This window comes from Schistocerca americana, chromosome 2, assembly GCF_021461395.2.
Source record: "Schistocerca americana isolate TAMUIC-IGC-003095 chromosome 2, iqSchAmer2.1, whole genome shotgun sequence".
Classification (NCBI taxonomy): Eukaryota; Metazoa; Arthropoda; class Insecta; order Orthoptera; family Acrididae; genus Schistocerca; species Schistocerca americana.
In genome coordinates, this window is record NC_060120.1 from 204,066,173 (window position 1) to 204,084,327 (window position 18,155).

The 18,155-nt window shown below is 41.0% G+C and overlaps 1 protein-coding gene across 1 annotated transcript in view; it reads left to right on the plus strand.

Annotated features, from left to right (window-relative positions):
- Positions 1-18,155, plus strand: part of LOC124594919 (rab3 GTPase-activating protein catalytic subunit) — a 465,991-nt gene that overhangs the window by 63,161 nt on the left and 384,675 nt on the right. Inside the window, exon 8 of the mRNA XM_047133411.1 lies at positions 7,440-7,612. Coding sequence (XP_046989367.1) covers positions 7,440-7,612 — 173 coding nt within the window. The remainder of the gene's footprint in view (positions 1-7,439; positions 7,613-18,155) is intronic.

An 18,155-nucleotide genomic window follows, 5' to 3' on the forward strand; every position in this document is an offset into this window, starting at 1 on the left:
TCCCTACCACGCAAACATAGGGGTTACACTCATCTGGTGTGAGACATTCCCTGGGAGGTCAACCGGGGGTCGAACCCCACAATAACCCTGGGTTCGGTGTGGGGCGGCGGAGGTGTGAAGTGGCCTGTGGTAGTCGTCATGGGGTTGTGGACCACTGCAGCTGCGGCGGGGATGGAGCCTCTGTTGTTTCTAGGCCCCTGGTTAACATACAATACAAAGGTGACAAAATACTAAAATCTAAATAGTTGATGTGCGCTCTCTCTCTCTCTCTCTCTCTCTCTCTCTCTCTCTCTCTCACACACACACACACACACACACACACACACACACACACACACACACACACACACACACACACACACAGATTGGCAAGGGTTGAAAGGATGTGGAGGGTGTGGGGGCGTTGTGGAGGGCTGGGTGATGGAACAGCTGTGAGGGTGAGCAGCAGGTGTGTTTGATAGGAATGTGGCACCAGTGAACTTGTTGCAGCTGCAGGCAGAGAGTTGTGTGCATCACCTGAGGAGTGGGTTGGGAGGTGCATATAGGACAGAGAAAGAGGGAGATTGTGAAGAAGGTGGTGTGAGGACAGGACAAGTGAAGTTAGTGTAATGGGGCTGGGTTGGAGGTGGGTGTGGGGGCAAGGGCTAATTGAGGTTAAGGTTAGGAGAATTAAATGCTCAAAGGACATATTGCTAGAGCAGCTTCCATCTATGTAATCCAGAGAAGCTGGTGTAGGTGGCAAGGATCCAGATGGCACAATTTGGGAAGCAGCTTTTTAAATTGATCATGGCTTGCTCAGCAGGTTGTTCTCCCACAGGGTAATCAGCTGTTTTCTTAGTCAAAGTTTGGTGCTCAAAGTCTGAAGACATCAAATGTTGTCAACTAGTAGGTCAGTCCAGCAAGTTCACAGTGTTTACTTCTTATGTAGGTAGAAAACACACAACAACTGGCCATTGCTGGCCTAGAATCCCTCAGTGAGTAAGGGACATGACTTGGAATAAGTGATCCTTGCCACTGGGATGGTGGCAACACTGCCTTTGGCAACAATGTCAATCAATGGTGACATAATCTGAGAACTTCAGCTCTTTTTATTTATTTATGCTCATTACACATTACATTTGCATATACTGAGAGTGAGGTAGCAGTCTCCACTTCATGCATTGATCATCTACAACAGTTTTTGATCCCCCTGTACATTACTCTACAATTCACGAAAGTGCAAAAAAGTGTTTGTGCTTGTGGGGGGAGGGGGCAGGGGGAGGGTGGGCATGCATAGAAACATGAAGATTAATTGGCTCATAATGGATTCCTAGCATTATGGAACTATTGCCTTCCTGTTTTTGTTAATCGTATGTGCATCCATCTTCCCATTCATGTTTAATACCAGCAAGAGCTGTCAGTCCCCAAAGGAAAGCTTTCTCATCACTGATAGAATGCCCAGCACCATCTTACTGTGAATTTGTTCAGTTGTTGCTGTTACTCAGGAAGCAAACATTGGCCTCACCCACTGTGATCACAGAAAGGGGAAACTACTTTTCATACAGTTTTCAACAGTTTGCCCTGCCTTCAGCTATATTTTGTGATAACTGCACTTTTATGGTAGTTCTTACATTGCTCAGCTGTAGATGAATGTGGCACACAAGTATTGCAAATACGCTTCCTGGATTTTTGTTTGGCTAACATTGTGCAATTCCCAAAGTATTTCATCGAAACAGCTGGTAGACATCATCAGGTGGTGGCAGTTGCTGTCATCTCTGCTGCAAAATGTGACTGGTAATACATGGTGGCATTGAAATTTATGGGGGCACAAGCAGGAACTACACATGCATGAAGAAGCACTCACAATTGGACAAAAGTGGTGTACGTTATGCCCTCTTATCAAAGCTGGCAAGGGACCTTCTGCACATGCGCAGAGGACAATAGGTGTGTTGCCAGATGTTGCTGTAGTTAAGAGCTAAATTAACTCCCTGCAGTGCACTGCAGTGAGTCAGAAATCAGAGATTCTTGTTTCTCCCATTTTAATTTTATGGCAGCAAGTGCTGTATTCGAGAAATGCTTAGTTGAAATCTTACAACTCTGTTGATAAGATGGTCTGTCGTGCAGATATTTATGGTCTCCTTGATAATACAAGCCGAGAATGGTGATGCTGAGGGTAAGACTCTTCATCCTTGTCACAAGATGTGTACGATGAGGTAACAAAAGTCATGGGATATGTGACGCTCATACACAGATGGCTGTAGTATAGCATACTCAAGGTATAAAAGGGCAGTGTATTGGCAGAGCTATCATTTGTACCTAGATGATTCCTGTGAAAAGATATCCAATGTGATTGTGGCTGCACAAAAGGAATGAACAACCTTTGAATGTGAAATAGTGGTTGGAACTAGACATATTGAACTTGCCATTTCTGAAATTGTTAGGGATTCAGTATCTCCAAATCCACAGTGTCCAGAGTGTGCCGAGAATACCACATTTCAGGCATTACCTCTCACCATGGGCAACGCAGCAGCCGATGGCCTTCACTTAATGACCAAGAGCAGCAATATTTGCTTAGAGTTGTCAGTGCTAACAGACAAGCAACACTGCATGAAATAACTGCAGAAATCAGCGTGAGATATACAGTGAATGTATCTATTAGGACAGTGTGAATACTGATGTGAGTGCCTTTGCAAACAGCATGATATTGCCTACAGCAGCTCTCTTGGGCTTGTGACAAAATTGGTTGAACCCTAGGCTACTGGAAAACCTTTTTGAAAGGCGACTGTCAACAGCATTAAGTAATGTATAAAACACATATTTGAGCTATCAGCTGCTTTTATTTTAAACCCAAATACCAGCTGGTTTCAGTCTTATATGGTCTTCATGGATAAGGATTAAAATGGTTGCAGCCACCCTATTACATTAGTCATTACTTCAAATGTGTAGTGCATGCCATGAATGTCAATATCCGACACAGAACTGTTTAGAAGCAAACATAGAAATACTAAATATACACAGAGCAGTACTCATATGGTTGCTTCTAAAAATTGTGTGTTGTATATTGACGTTCATGGCATTAACTACACATTTTAAGTAATGACAAAAGTAATATGGGGTCTTAAACCATTTTAACCCTTATCGTGAAGATGATCCAAGACTGAAACCAGTCGATATTTGGGTTTAAAATAAAAGCAGCTGACGATTCAAATATGCATTTTATACGTACTGGAAACGTATGGCCTGGTCAGACAAGTCCCAATTTCAGCTGGTAAGAACTGATGGTAGGGCTCAAGTGTGGCACAGACACCAACAAGCCATGGACCAAAATTGTCAACAAGGCACTGTGCAAGTTGTTGGTGGCTGCATAATGGCATGGACTGTTTTTACATGGAATGGACTGGGTCATTAACTGAAAATGGTTATGTTTGGTTAGTTGGAGACTGTTTGTAGCCATTCATAGATTTTATCCCAAACAACAATGGAATTTTTATGGGTGACATTGCACCTTGTCCCTGATCCACAATTGTTGGCAACTAATTTGATGAACATGCTGGACAATTCGAGCAAATGATTTGGCCAACCAGATCACCCTACATGACTCACATCAAACATTTATTGGACATAATCAAGAGGTCAATTCAGGCACAAAATCTGGCAACACTTCCGCAATTATGAATGGTTGTAGAGGCAGCATAGCTCAACATTTCTGCAGGGAACTTCTAGTGACTTGTTGAGTCCATGCCACATCAAGTTGGTGCATTTCCCCAGGTGAAAGGAGGTCCAACATGATATTAGGAGGTATCCCATTTTTTGTCACCTCAGTGTATTGATGATTTATCAGATTGATTCAAGTGTGTGTGCGTGTGCGTGTGCGTGTGTGTGTGTGTGTGTGTGTGTGTGTGTGTGTGTGTGTGTGTTTGTTTGTATTTATAAACTGGGGCAAATAAATGCTTGGAAAAATGCCCAAAATTCATTTATGCACTTTAAAGATTAATTGATAAATAGCACTTATAAAAAATTAAAAAAATTAAGCTGATATTGTGTTTTTAGTGGTTGGGTATCCAAGCTGAAAAAGCTGCTTGAGACTTATTGATCTAAATAGACTGGACTGTAAACATAACTTTTTATATCTTTAGTGAGGTCAGTTCTTGGGGTAGTATCTAATAAAAAAAAAGAAAACACTCAAATTAAAAAATAATTTTTGAAATAAATATAGCTTATATTAAGTAGCTAGCTTGTAGGTAATATTTTTAATTATACTATACTACTGACAAAAATTAGAGTAAAAATGGTTTATACATAATAGTTTTGATTAGGTATATGTCATGTTCTGATTCTGATTCCACAATCCCAAGAATTGTCAATTCTCTAGGAGTTGGCTAGTATGAGAATCGAATGAGTTCAGCATCCTGGGCATCGATTCTATGTTATTAAATCTACTTTATGTTAATGTTCTCATTTTATCATCACAGCAGTACAGTCATATGGAAGTAGATAATAAAGCAGCAAAATATAAAACTGTAGTCTGTCTCAAATGTTGCTACATGTGACAAAGCAATTGTTTTTTCTCTGAAAACAGTTTCAACATTTAAGAATACATTTGTCATCAAGAAACATATGCCAGCTGATTAATACATTCAGTAATAATTTTGCTATCAGTAATCATTCTTGAATGATATTCAGAGATTTGATATAGATTATAAAGTGTGTTACATTACAAAGTGATGACCTAAGGGCAAATTTTGTGTGTGTGTGTGAGTAAAGAAAAAGGAAATTGTAAGTGATAAGCAGCTGTCAGCAACATATGCCTTTCCTTGGTACAGCAAGTTAGAATGCTAGTTAAAAAAAAAAAAAATCTTTCTTCTTTCGTTTCGTTCCTTGTAATAAAGGCAGTATATGACATACATATGTTTAAGTCTAAGCATTTACTAACTTTTAATATCGGGAGCATCATCCCATCCTTTTTTGTAAAGGGTAAATTACGTATTCTAACAGTAAAAACATTAAAAAGTACTTTTTTTTATATAAATGCCCAGATTTTGGGCATTTAAAACTGCTTTGGGCAAATTCCCAACCAGATGCCCATTTATAAATGTCCTGCCCACTGGGCATTTGCCCAACCTACATCACTATGCACCGTACAACATTTCTGCCCAATTTAAGATTTCTCACACTGGCATGGGATCTTTCATACACCACATTTTCTTAGACCAAGATCATTTTTGGCTGAACATAATAAATTCCTCAGTTTTGATGCTAGATGAAAAACACACTTTATATTATGTTTTTTTTTTTTTTAGAATCCTTTCTGTTCTTGAAGACATGCTGCCAAATGATGGCAAGAAGGAGTCCACTTCTTCTGTTACATTCCTACATTTAGCTTGCTTTGATTGGAATGTGTTACATGCATGTTTATCAGAATAGCTGTGTTGTTGGAACGCTGTTCTTAGATGTTGCAGTTTACCTGGCATGCTGTCATGTTTATTATAAATCTCTTCTGTTTCCTTCTTGTTAGCACAAGGTCCCACTTCTTTGCATTATGCCATATTCTTATACAGTTTATTCGCAAATGTCAAATGCCTTCCATACTTGTTCTTTCACACCATCAAATCACCAGCAAACCATGTTGCTGTCATCTTGTCTCCTATGCTCATGCCATTATACCACCCATCATTATTCTGAAGAGTAACAGAGATAGTACACTTCGTTAATTCAAACTGCTTCTCCCACTTCATAACAAGGAAACATCTGAACATTACAGTAACAGGCAGCTACAAACTGATTAACACACTCAGCCCTTTAACGCAATGCACCTAATATTTATCATAATCCCTTACCCCATAGAGGAGATCTTCTATAAAAAGTTTCTGATGGATGCCATGTACAACGCCCCCATCTGGAATACCAATAAGTATTTGGCATGTTCATCTTTCCTCAACAGAGAGACTTTTTCAGTGAAGATAGTATTGTTTCTCATGTGCTCATACAATTATTTCATTATTTTAGGTCTTTCATAATAGGTGTTTATCTGACAAAGATGCCCTTGGGACGTGAGTTTATGTGTAAATGAAATAAAACCATTTCACTCTTATACAAGAATAAATTTGAAACAGACAAATGTGAATGTATACACTGAAGAGCCAAAGAAACTGGTACACCTGCCTAATATTGCGTAGGGCACCAGCGAGCATGCAGAAGTGCCGCAATACGATGTGGCATGGACTTCACTAATGTTTGCAGTAGTGTTGGAGGGAATTAACACCATGAATCCTGCAGAGCTGTCCATAAACCCATATGAGTATGAGGGGGGTGGAGATTTCTTCTGAACAGCGTGTTCCAAGACATCGCTGATATGCTCAATAATGTTCCTGTCTGGCGAGTCTGGTGGCCAGCGGAAGTGTTTAAACTCAGAAGAGTGTTCCGGGAGCCACTCTGTAGCAACTATGGACATGTAGGGTATCGCATTGTCCTGCTGGAATTGCTCAAGTCTGTCAGAATGCACAATGGACATGAATGGATGCAGGTGATCATAAAGGATGCTTACGTACGTGTCACCTGTCAGAATCGTATCTAGACATATCAAGGGTCCCATATCACTCCAGCTGCACATGCTCCACACCATTACAGAGCCTCCACCAGCTTGAACAGTCCCCTGCTGACATGCAGGGTCCATGGATGCATGAGGTTGTCTTCATAGCCATACACATCTGTCTGTTTGATACAATTTGAAATGAGACTCTTCCGACCAGGGAACAAGTTTCCAGCCATCAACCGACCAATATCAGTGTTGGCGGGCCCAGGCGAGGGGTAAAGCTTTGGGTAGCGCAGTCATCAAGCATACAAGAGTGGGCCTATGGCTCCAAAAGCCCATATCGATGATGTTTCTTTGAGTGGTTCCCACACTGACTCCTGAGGGTCCAGCATTGAAATCTGCAGCAATTTGCGGAAGGGTTGCACTTCTGTCATGCTGAGCAATTCTCTTCAGTTGTCGTTGGCCCCATTCTTGCAGGGTCTTTTTCCAGCCACAGCAATGTTGGACATTTGATGTTGTACAATTTCCTAATATTCATGGTGCGCTCGTGAAATGGTCATATGGGAAAATCCCCACTTCATCGCTACCTTGGAGATGCTGTGTCCCATTGCTCGTGCGCCAACTATAACGCCAAGTTCAAACTCACTTAAGTCTTGATAACTTGCCACTGTAGCCACAGTAACTGATCTAACAACTGTGCCAGACACTTGTTGTCTTATGTAGGCATTGCCGACCACAGCCCCATATTCTGCCTGTTTCCATATCTCTGTATTTGAATGGCCATCCCTGTACCAGTTTCTCTGGCACTTCAGTGTATCTTTTCCTTGAATTTTGGTATATATTTGTGTGCTGTAGCAGTAAGCATAAAATACCACATTGAATGTCTATAATGCAAAACAGCTTATTATTTTTCATTGTTTGTTATCAGGAGCAGTTACTGAATATCAAATCAGCACCTGTTGACAGCTTGGTCTGGAGACTTGCAATTGTAATGTCACATGTTGTGCACACACTTGGTGGAATACGTGCAGCTGCTTATCTGTGGTTCGAATTCACACAGGAAATGCGTTATCGGTGGGATAAGTGCATCCTCATCCCAGGGTAAGTAACCAAATCTGGTAGTTTCCTACTATTTCTTCATTAAAGGTACCATCTTTCTGTCTATGTGGACTAACATTAATTTTAATGTAATATAACATTAATTTTAATGTTATCCATGTGTATGTTTCCATATCTTTCCATATCATGCTTTTATTGCTTTATGTAGCTGAAATGATGTTAAATGAAATTAAGTAAAACTTGATTTTGTTTTGTTCTACTTTGCGGTTACTGTTTAAAATTTCCTATTTCTGTCTCACTAAGCTTCAACTTGAAATTACTAATAAGAAAGAAGGCAGGCTTGTGTTATCCATATCTGGCAATAAAGTTGTGCAGTATGCTTACATTCTTTATATATTTTGTTCTTATATATTGGAAATGAGAAAGAAGAAACTACACGTGTAATGTATCCTATTAAAAGGCATTATGTCACTAGTTACGTTTATGAGTTCTTACAATTTTTATACATGCCTCCTTTCCCTACCTACCTAATCTTGTGTCATTACTTTTATTTCCCATAGATAGGTAGTGACTCCACTTAAGTACATCGTAGTGTTGTGGGAGGGCAGAAATATGAAAATGATAAGAAAGAAAAAATCTCACTGCTCCAGTTGTGCACAACTGAATAAAATGTGCACACTAAACTACCATACTGTAAACAAAAGAATATAAGGAAATCTATGTCACAGTTGAAGTTATCTCCTGATACATCAATGTGAATGTATACCTGTATAACACAAAGAAATTTTTTGGGGTGTTAATTCCAAAAGTATTTTCATGATGCCAGGAAAAGTGTATAAGTTATATGTTGCTGTAGAGGTAAGCAAAAAACTGAAAAGTGATTTTTGTTATCTTTTTTACTCGAATGGAATATGTTTCAGTGCCAGCCCTTTTAAAAGGTATGAGGGCTTTCAATAAAGAATGACCATAATTTTTTTTACAACACACCTTTACTCATGCTCATAATTGTGATAGTCCTTCTCAGAGTAGTCTCCCATGAATGCAATGCACTTGTACCAGCATTTCTGCCACTCTTCAAATACATGCTGCAAACAATTTTTTGAGAGGTCCTTCAAAATCACCTCCGCAGCATTCACCACTGCTTCTGTTGCTTGATAATGCCTCCCACAAAGGCGTTTCTTCATATTAGGGAATAGAAAAAAGTCACATGGGGGCTAAATCCCGACCATAGGGAGGGTGAGGGATGTACATCATGTTGATTTTTGCAAGATATTCAGCAACAACATTGGCAATACGCAGCCACGCATTATCGTGGTGCAGCATCCAGCCTGCTTCACAGAAATGTGGTCTTTTGCGCCTGATATGGACTTGCAATGTTTTCAGGATATCCCTGTAGTACGCTCCAGTTATTGATGTGTGTGTAGGTACAACATGCTGATAAACCATTCCATGAATATCAAAGAATGAGATGACCGTAACTTTCCCAGAAGAAACAACCACTTTTGCTTTTTTGGGGGTTGGTGATGGAGATTTCTACATTGAGCTTTGCTGTTTGCTCTCAGGATCAAAGTGATGTAGTCAAGTTTCATCAGCAGTGATTACATGTGAAAGAAACTCCGAATCTTCTTCTAACATCAACTTTAAGTGCATGCATAACTGCACGTGAATGTCCTTTTGTTTGGGACTCAACAGTCTTGGACCCCATCGTGCACAAACATGTGTCATGTGTAATTTTTGTGTCACCAATGTGTGAGTGGCACCCAGTGAAATGTTAGGTATTTCAGGAAGTGATCTTAAAGTAATTGATTGATTCTCTCTCACAATGACAGCAGCAGTGTTGATGTTTTCTTCTATAAGAGCAGTAACTGGAGCACCGGGTCCACCTTCCTTTGAAATTGATTGTCTCTCCTCTTTAAACACTTTAAACCACCTTCGAGCTGTGCTGTAGGGAAGAGCAGACTCCATAGACCTCCTGTAACATTGTATAGGCCTCAGCTGAAGATTTGTTGAGACGAAAGCAGAATTTCAAAGCTGCATATTGTTCCTCGTGTGTTACGTCCATTGCAGCAGTAGGCAATACTGAACATGTCTGACCTTGCCTGCCTCCCACAGGCGGGAACCAGAACTCACAACAGTGAAACTACTGCAGTGTGTTTATTGCACATTAAGCTAACAGAATATCGTAAGATTAAATTTTAGTGCGAGAAATTATGGCCATAAAAATTATGATCATTCTTTATTGAACAGCCCTCATAGTTATCAGAAACTAACAAGGAGCTATATGTTGACAGGAAAGCCCACTTTAATCAACTATACTAAAAAATGACAATTCCTTGCTGCAAGGACGTCCTAAGCATATCATTAAACTAATGTTGGGTACCCTGGGAGCATTGGAGGCATAACCACTGAATAGTAAACCATCCAGCTGTAAGATACATGTAATTTGTTTCGTGTGGCTAAGAGTACCTCCACATCATGATACATGCATATGCACACCTACAAATATTTGTAAAGAGGTAGATTGAGGTACACAAAAATGAGACACAAGAGGTGAAGTTCCATTAATGCCTCGTTGTTGTCTTGTTCACCTTCCAAACTCCATTAAGTGAAAATAAATCTTAAAATATTCTTCAGTTTTATTCATAAAGTCTATGATAGTGCCACAAATATGTACCATAGTTGCCTCTCCTGATACAAGACTCCAAGAGATTTGTCCTACTGTCTTTAAAATGGAAATCTGTTCTTAAGTGCTGCTACTTTTTCTTCCCAGTGAAAAAATTACTTGTAGGTCTTCAAAGAGGAACTCAAAACAGTTACCTCTTGTTGGGAGCATGTAGGGGAACTGTGGATCAAGTATAGGTGAATAGTTGACTAGGCACTGGATGCATGATGCTAGAAAGCATAGTAACACATCTCACTTTCCTTTTATTATATTGATGAAAGATGTAGATGTGAAAAATGTGACTTTTGTTAGCATTAGAGTAAAGAGCATCTACTATGCCTGGGTTTGTTGTAATTTATTTGAAGATAGGAGAAAGAAAAATGCAGGTACTGCAGAGAAAGCGACAGTGGATGTGTAATTAGGTCTGGCCAATGAGGGCACTTTCACTTGACCATTGTGCTTTGGGAGTGTTGTGGACTCGAAAGAAGAAAGGTGCCAAATGACAGTGGCCAAGCACAAAATAAAATGAATGCTGTTATATAGACTCCATGCCATGCTGTCTGGAGTTAAGTGTTTGGTTTTGGTTAAGCATTTATTTATTATAAGTAAGTTATTTAAATGTAGAAACTCTCTTATTTTATTTCCTCTCATCCGTGTCCTTCACTTAGGGCACCACATGAAGTGGTTTTTCTTATGGGTTGAAGCATCATGTATGTGCATATTGTCTGAAAAACCTTTTTTAGTTATCAGTTGTTGTGAGTTGATAACTTATTTGAATATTATTACAGAAACAGCGTTTTGTGATTTTGTAGAGAGTTATTTAAATGTAGAAACTCTCTTATTTTATTTCCTCTCATCCGTGTCCTTCACTTAGGGCACCACATGAAGTGGTTTTTCTTATGGGTTGACTTCAAGTGGTTGATATATTGTGAGATACCCAGTCTTTACTCGTTCCCATGTAGTAACAGTTACCTTCTTGCCTGTTGCCATCACCATCTTGTTTTTTCTTGATGTTGTGGTCCTGCTACACAATGTCATGTACTTAACCATGGACTTTGTTTCCAATTGCAGTGGGGCAAGAACTATGAGAGAGCTTCTACATTTGAATAACTTACTACAAAATCAAAAACATTGTTTCCATAACTCTTCCATATTCAAATAATTTATCAACTCACAACAACTGGTAATTAATAAAGCTTTTTAAATAATATGTTTATACATCATGCTTCAATGCTTCACCAAGCTCATACTTAACTTCAGATAGCATGGCACAGAGTCTATATAACAACATTAATTTTCCTGTAGTGCTTGACCATTGTCACCAGGTCCCCTTCTTCTTTGGAGTCCACAGCACCCTCAAAGCATGACTGCAAAGTGCAAATAACCCTCACTGGCCAGTCCAAATTACACGTCCATCGTCACCTTCTGCACTGTGCCCGCAATTCTCTTTCTCATATCTGCGCATAAATTCCAGCAAACCCAGGCACAGTAGATGCTCTGTACTCTACTACTACTAATTAAAGTCACGTTTTTCACATGCACATCTTTCATCGGTCTAGTAAGAGAAAAGTGAGGTGTGTTGCTAAGCTTTATAACAACATGTACCATTACAATACATATCTAGTAAACCAGTTCACTATGCGAGGGAACCTCCATGGTATACAGTCACTGTGAAGGAGACACTAAAGAAACAATAACTACTGGCATAATAGGGGTAAAACAAAAAATACGACTATAGATAGAGAGGTACTGAACTAAATACGTTTGGCTGTCAAGAGGAAAATGTGTGAAGCTGCCATAGCCAAAGAAATTTTGGTCCTAAGTAAAGACTGTCTGTGGCACTCATTTTACTGTCCAAACACTCATAGATGACACAGGAACTGAAACTGAAGGTAGCATAGCAGAAGTAAAAGTGCTGAACTTCATTTTAAAATGTTCATTCTGCCTTTCAGTTTACTTCTGGCACCACTACAAAGATGAGTGTTTTAGTTATTACAATGTACAGCCACACACAAATGTGGCACCTGTCAGAAGCCTGAATAACCATCTTTTGTGGTGCAGACTGGTACAAGACATATAGGGAGTCAGTGATGTTCTGGAAGGTACTGGCAGGGATATGGAGCATGCCAACTTGAGTGCTGTGGCTAGCTGCACTAGTTTTCTTGGTTGAGGATCCACGGCACGAAGAGCCCGATCAAGGGAGTATGGTAAACTCATCCTGGCACTCTTTGAACCACGTATGTGCACTATGAGCTTGTATCCTGCTGTTAGATTAGATTAGATTAATACTTGTTCCATAGATCATGAATACGACACTTCGTAATGATGTGGAACGTGTCAGGTTAATAAGGTGTCTGTTCAAGATATTACATTACACAAAATATTGCATGACACTAATGTTTAAGTTGTTGTTTTTTTTCCCTTAATTTATATCTAAAAAGTCAGCCAATGAGTAGAAGGAGTTGTCATCTAGAAATTCTTTTACTTTATTTTTAAATGTTAGTTGGCTATCTGTCAGGCTTTTGATGCTGTTTGGTAGGTGACCAAAGACTTTTGTGACAGCATAATTTACCCCTTTCTGTGCCAAAGTCAGATTTAACCCTGCATAGTGAAGATCATCCTTTCTCCTGGTGTTAGAGCTATGCACACTGCTATTACTTTTGAACTGGGTTGGATTATTAACAACAAATTTCATAAGTGAATATATATATACTGTGAGGTTACTGTGAGGATCCCTAGATCCTTAAATAGATGTCTGCAGGATGACCGTGGGTGGGCTCCAGCAATTATTCTGATTACACGTTTTTGAGCAATGAATACTTTTCTACTCAACGATGAATTACCCCAGAATATGATGCCATACAAAAGCAGTGAATGAAAGTAGGCATAGTAAGCTAATTTACTGAGATTCTTATCACCAAAATTTGCAATAACCCTAATAGCATACGTAGCTGAACTCAGATGTTTCAGCAGACCATCAATGTGTTGCTTCCAGTTTAACCTCTCATCAATGGACACATCTAAAAATTTTGAAAATTCTACCTTAGCTACAGACTTCTGTTCAAAGTCTATATTTATTACTGGAGTTGTGCCATTTACTGTACAGAGCTGTGTATACTGTGTTTTATCAAAATTTAAAGAGAATCCGTTTGCTGAGAACCACTTTATAATTTTGTAAAAAACATCGTTTACAATTACATCAGTTAGTTCTTGGTTTTTGGATGTTATTACTGTACTTGTATCATCAGCAAAAAGAACTAACTTTGCATCTTCATCAATGTGGAATGGTAAGTCATTAATGTATATTAGTATATTAGAGGCCACCATGTTGAGGAAAGACAGACTGCATGTAAGGGTGGACATGGTCCTCAAGCACTGATGCATACTTGTTTTGATCCACTGTGACTTCCACAACGATAAGGTCACCCACAGAATGCCCTCTGGCCTGGACCCTCCTGACAGTTGTTGCAGGGTATTTGCTTTCAGACGTTTTACACCATACTTGCAAGTGACAATCCGTCTGATGGAGCCTAAAACATGTTTCATATGATAAGGCCACTTGTGCTACTCAGTGGATGTCTAGTTGCAGTATTGGTGCACAAATTCTAGCCTTTGTCGCCGATGAACTGCAGTCAGCATGGGTGCACGAACCAGGCGCCTGCTGCAGAGGCCCATATGCTGCAATGTTTGCTGAACGGTCGTTGAGGAGGCACTGTTGGTAGCCCCTTGGTTCATGTGGGTGGTCAGTTGCTCAACAGTTGCATGTCTGTTCACCCATACACATCTCAACAACCATTGTGCATCCCTGTCATCTGTGACCCATTGTACATCATGGTTGCCTCAGGGTTGGGTTTGGATAGCAGCATTTTGCCATGTACAGTGTATTTTAACAATAGCAGCATACAAATAGTTTACAAATGTAGATTTTAGGAAAGATTCTACCATTGACATTGTTGTTGTTGTTGTCTTCAGTCCTGAGACTGGTTTGATGCAGCTCTCCATGCTACTCTGTCCTGTGCAAGCTTCTTCATCTCCCAGTACGTACTGCAACCTACATCCTTCTGAATCTGCTTAGTGTAGTCATCTCTTGGTCTCCCTCTGTGATTTTTACCCTCCACACTGCCCTCCAATGCTAAATTTGTGATCCCTTGATGCCTCAGAACATGTCCTACCAACCGGTCCCTTCTTATTGTCAAGTTGTGCCACAAACTCCTCTTCTCCCCAATTCTGTTCAATACCTCCTCATTAGTTATGTGATCTACCCATCTAATCTTCAGCATTCTTCTGTAGCACCACATTTCGAAAGCTTCTATTCTCTTCTTGTCCAAACTATTTATCGTCCATGTTTCACTTCCATACAGGGCTACACTCCATACAAATACTTTCAGAAACGACTTCCTGACACTTGGATCTATACTCGATGTTAACAAATTTCTCTTCTTCAGAAACGCTTTCCTTGCCATTGCCAGTCTACATTTTATATCCTCTCTACTTCGACCATCATCAGTTATTTTGCTCCCCAAATAGCAAAACTCCTTTACTACTTTAAGTGTCTCATTTCCTAATCTAATTCCCTCAGCATCACCCAACTTATTTCGACTACATTCCATTATCCTCGTTTTGCTTTTGTTAATGTTCATCTTATATCCTCCTTTCAAGACACTGTCCATTCCGTTCAACTGCTCTTCCAAGTCCTTTGCTGTCTCTGACAGAATTACAATGTCATCGGCGAACCTCAAAGTTTTTATTTCTTCTCCATGGATTTTAATACCTACTCCGAATTTTTCTTTTGTTTCCTTTACTGCTTGCTAAATATACAGATTGAATAACATTGGGGATAGGCTACAACTCGATCTCACTCCCTTCCCAACCACTGATTCGCTTTCATGCCCTACGACTCTTATAACTGCCATCTGGTTCTTGTACAAATTGTAAATAGCCTTTCGCTCCCTGTATTTGACCTCTGCCACCTTCAGAATTTGAAAGAGAGTATTCCAGTCAACATTGTCAAAAGCTTTCTCTAAGTCTACAAATGCTACAAACGTAGGTTTACCTTTCCTTAATCTATTTTCTAAGATAAGTCGCAGGGTCAGTTTTGTCTCGCGTGTTCCAACATTTCTACGGAACCAAACTGATCTTCCCCGAGGTTTCTACCAGTTTTTCCATTCGTCTGTAAAGAATTTGCGTTAGTATATTGCAGCTGTGACTTATTAAAATGATAGTTCGGTAATTTTCACATCTGTCAACACCTGCTTTCTTTGGGTTTGGAATTATTATATTCTTCTTGAAGTCTGAGGGAATTTTGCCTGTCTCATACATCTTGCTCAACAGATGGTAGAGTTTTGTCAGGACTGGCTCTCCCAAGGCCGTCAGTAGTTCCAATGGAATGTTGTCCACTCCCGGGGCCTTGTTTCGACTCAGGTCTTTCATTGACATTATAACCAATGAAAATGCCCTTTTGGATGTCAGATAAATTGCTCTGTTTCCACATTGTGACAACCATTGTACTGTTCTCCACATCTTGCTGACACACTATATACACTCCTGGAAATGGAAAAAAGAACACATTGACACCGGTGTGTCAGACCCACCATACTTGCTCCGGACACTGCGAGAGGGCTGTACAAGCAATGATCACACGCACGGCATAGCGGACACACCAGGAACCGCGGTGTTGGCCGTCGAATGGCGCTAGCTGCGCAGCATTTGTGCACCGCCGCTGTCAGTGTCAGCCAGTTTGCCGTGGCATACGGAGCTCCATCGCAGTCTTTAACACTGGTAGCATGCCGCGACAGCGTGGACGTGAACCGTATGTGCAGTTGACGGACTTTGAGCGAGGGCGTATAGTGGGCATGTGGGAGGCCGGGTGGACGTACCGCCGAATTGCTCAACACGTGGGGCGTGAGGTTTCCACAGTACATCGATGTTGTCGCCAGTGGTCGGCGGAAGGTGCACGTGCCCGTCGACCTGGGATCAGACCGCAGCGACGCACGGATGCACGCCAAGACCGTAGGATCCTACGCAGTGCCGTAGGGGACCGCACCGCCACTTCCCAGCAAATTAGGGACACTGTTGCTCCTGGGGTATCGGCGAGGACCATTCGCAACCGTCTCCATGAAGCTGGGCTACGGTCCCGCACACCGTTAGGCCGTCTTCCGCTCACGCCCCAACATCGTGCAGCCCGCCTCCAGTGGTGTCGCGACAGGCGTGAATGGAGGGGCGAATGGAGACGTGTCGTCTTCAGCGATGAGAGTCGCCTCTGCCTTGGTGCCAATGATGGTCGTATGCGTGTTTGGCGCCGTGCAGGTGAGCGCCACAATCAGGACTGCATACGACCGAGGCACACAGGGCCAACACCCGGCATCATGGTGTGGGGAGCGATCTCCTACACTGGCCGTACACCACTGGTGATCGTCGAGGGGACATTGAATAGTGCACGGTACATCCAAACCGTCATCGAACCCATCGTTCTACCATTCCTAGACCGGCAAGGGAACTTGCTGTTCCAACAGGACAATGCATGTCCGCATGTATCCCGTGCCACCCAACGTGCTATAGAAGGTGTAAGTCAACTACCCTGGCCAGCAAGATCTCCGGATCTGTCCCCCATTGAGCATGTTTGGGACTGGATGAAGCGTCGTCTCACGCGGTCTGCACGTCCAGCACGAACGCTGGTCCAACTGAGGTGCCAGGTGGAAATGGCATGGCAAGCCGTTCCACAGGACTACATCCAGCATCTCTACGATCGTCTCCATGGGAGAATAGCAGCCTGCATTGCTGCGAAAGGTGGATATACACTGTACTAGTGCCGACATTGTGCATGCTCTGTTGCCTGTGTCTATGTGCCTGTGGTTGTGTCAGTGTGATCATGTGATGTATCTGACCCCAGGAATGTGTCAATTAAGTTTCCCCTTCCTGGGACAATGAATTCACGGTGTTCTTATTTCAATTTCCAGGAGTGTATACTGTCCACTCCTAATGCCACCATCTGCTGTCTGTGAATGGTTATTACCCATTGATATCAAAGATAGGTGGTGACATTAATGTGACTGGACCATGTAGTTTTAGTGTCGTTGAGAGCCAGCTAAAATTCCTACAATTAAACAATGCTCTGGAGTCATATGGGCTTCCTGACAGTTTCTGTATAGAGTTGGCTCCCATTTAACCATAATGTACCATAGATCCCTTGAACACGAAATTGTACCCAGAGACTGGAAGGAAGCACAGACCACCATCTACAAGGGGGCAGCAGAAGTGAATCAAAAAACTGCCACTGAATCCCACTGACATTCATCTCTTGTAGAACCCTAGACCATATTCTGAGCTCAAACATATTGATGTACCTTGAACAGATTACCTCCTCCATGCCACCCAGTGTTAATTCAGGAAACATCAGTCATGCGAAACTCAACTTGCCCTAGTCTCATATGACATCCTGAGAGCCATGGATCGAAGAAATGAGATGGATACACTGACTTCAGGAAAGCGTTTGACTCACTACAAAACTGGTGTTACTAACAAAAGTATGATATATGACCATCAAACAAAATTTGGGGCTGGGTTGATTTTTGTCACAGAGTATGTAGCATGTTGTCATGGCTAGCGTGTTTCCAACAGAAGTAGAATTAACTTCAGATATGCCCCAGGAAAAAATGGTTTTGTTTGAAACTCATTAATCATAATATTAGTTTTTACAGCTCCTAGTTACTGTCCACTCTTATTATGAATCTTACATGTTGACACAATTCTTTTTTCCATGAGGCTTTTCCCCCTCAGGCATTTTTACCGCTTCCCTATACTTTTCCCTGGTTATTTTTTCCCAATGGGGAATTAATTTTTAAGCTGCTCTGATGAGTCAAGACTATTTAAATATTTGTGCTTGTTTTAGTCCTGCTCTTTTTGGTATTCTTTCTAAATTGTTAA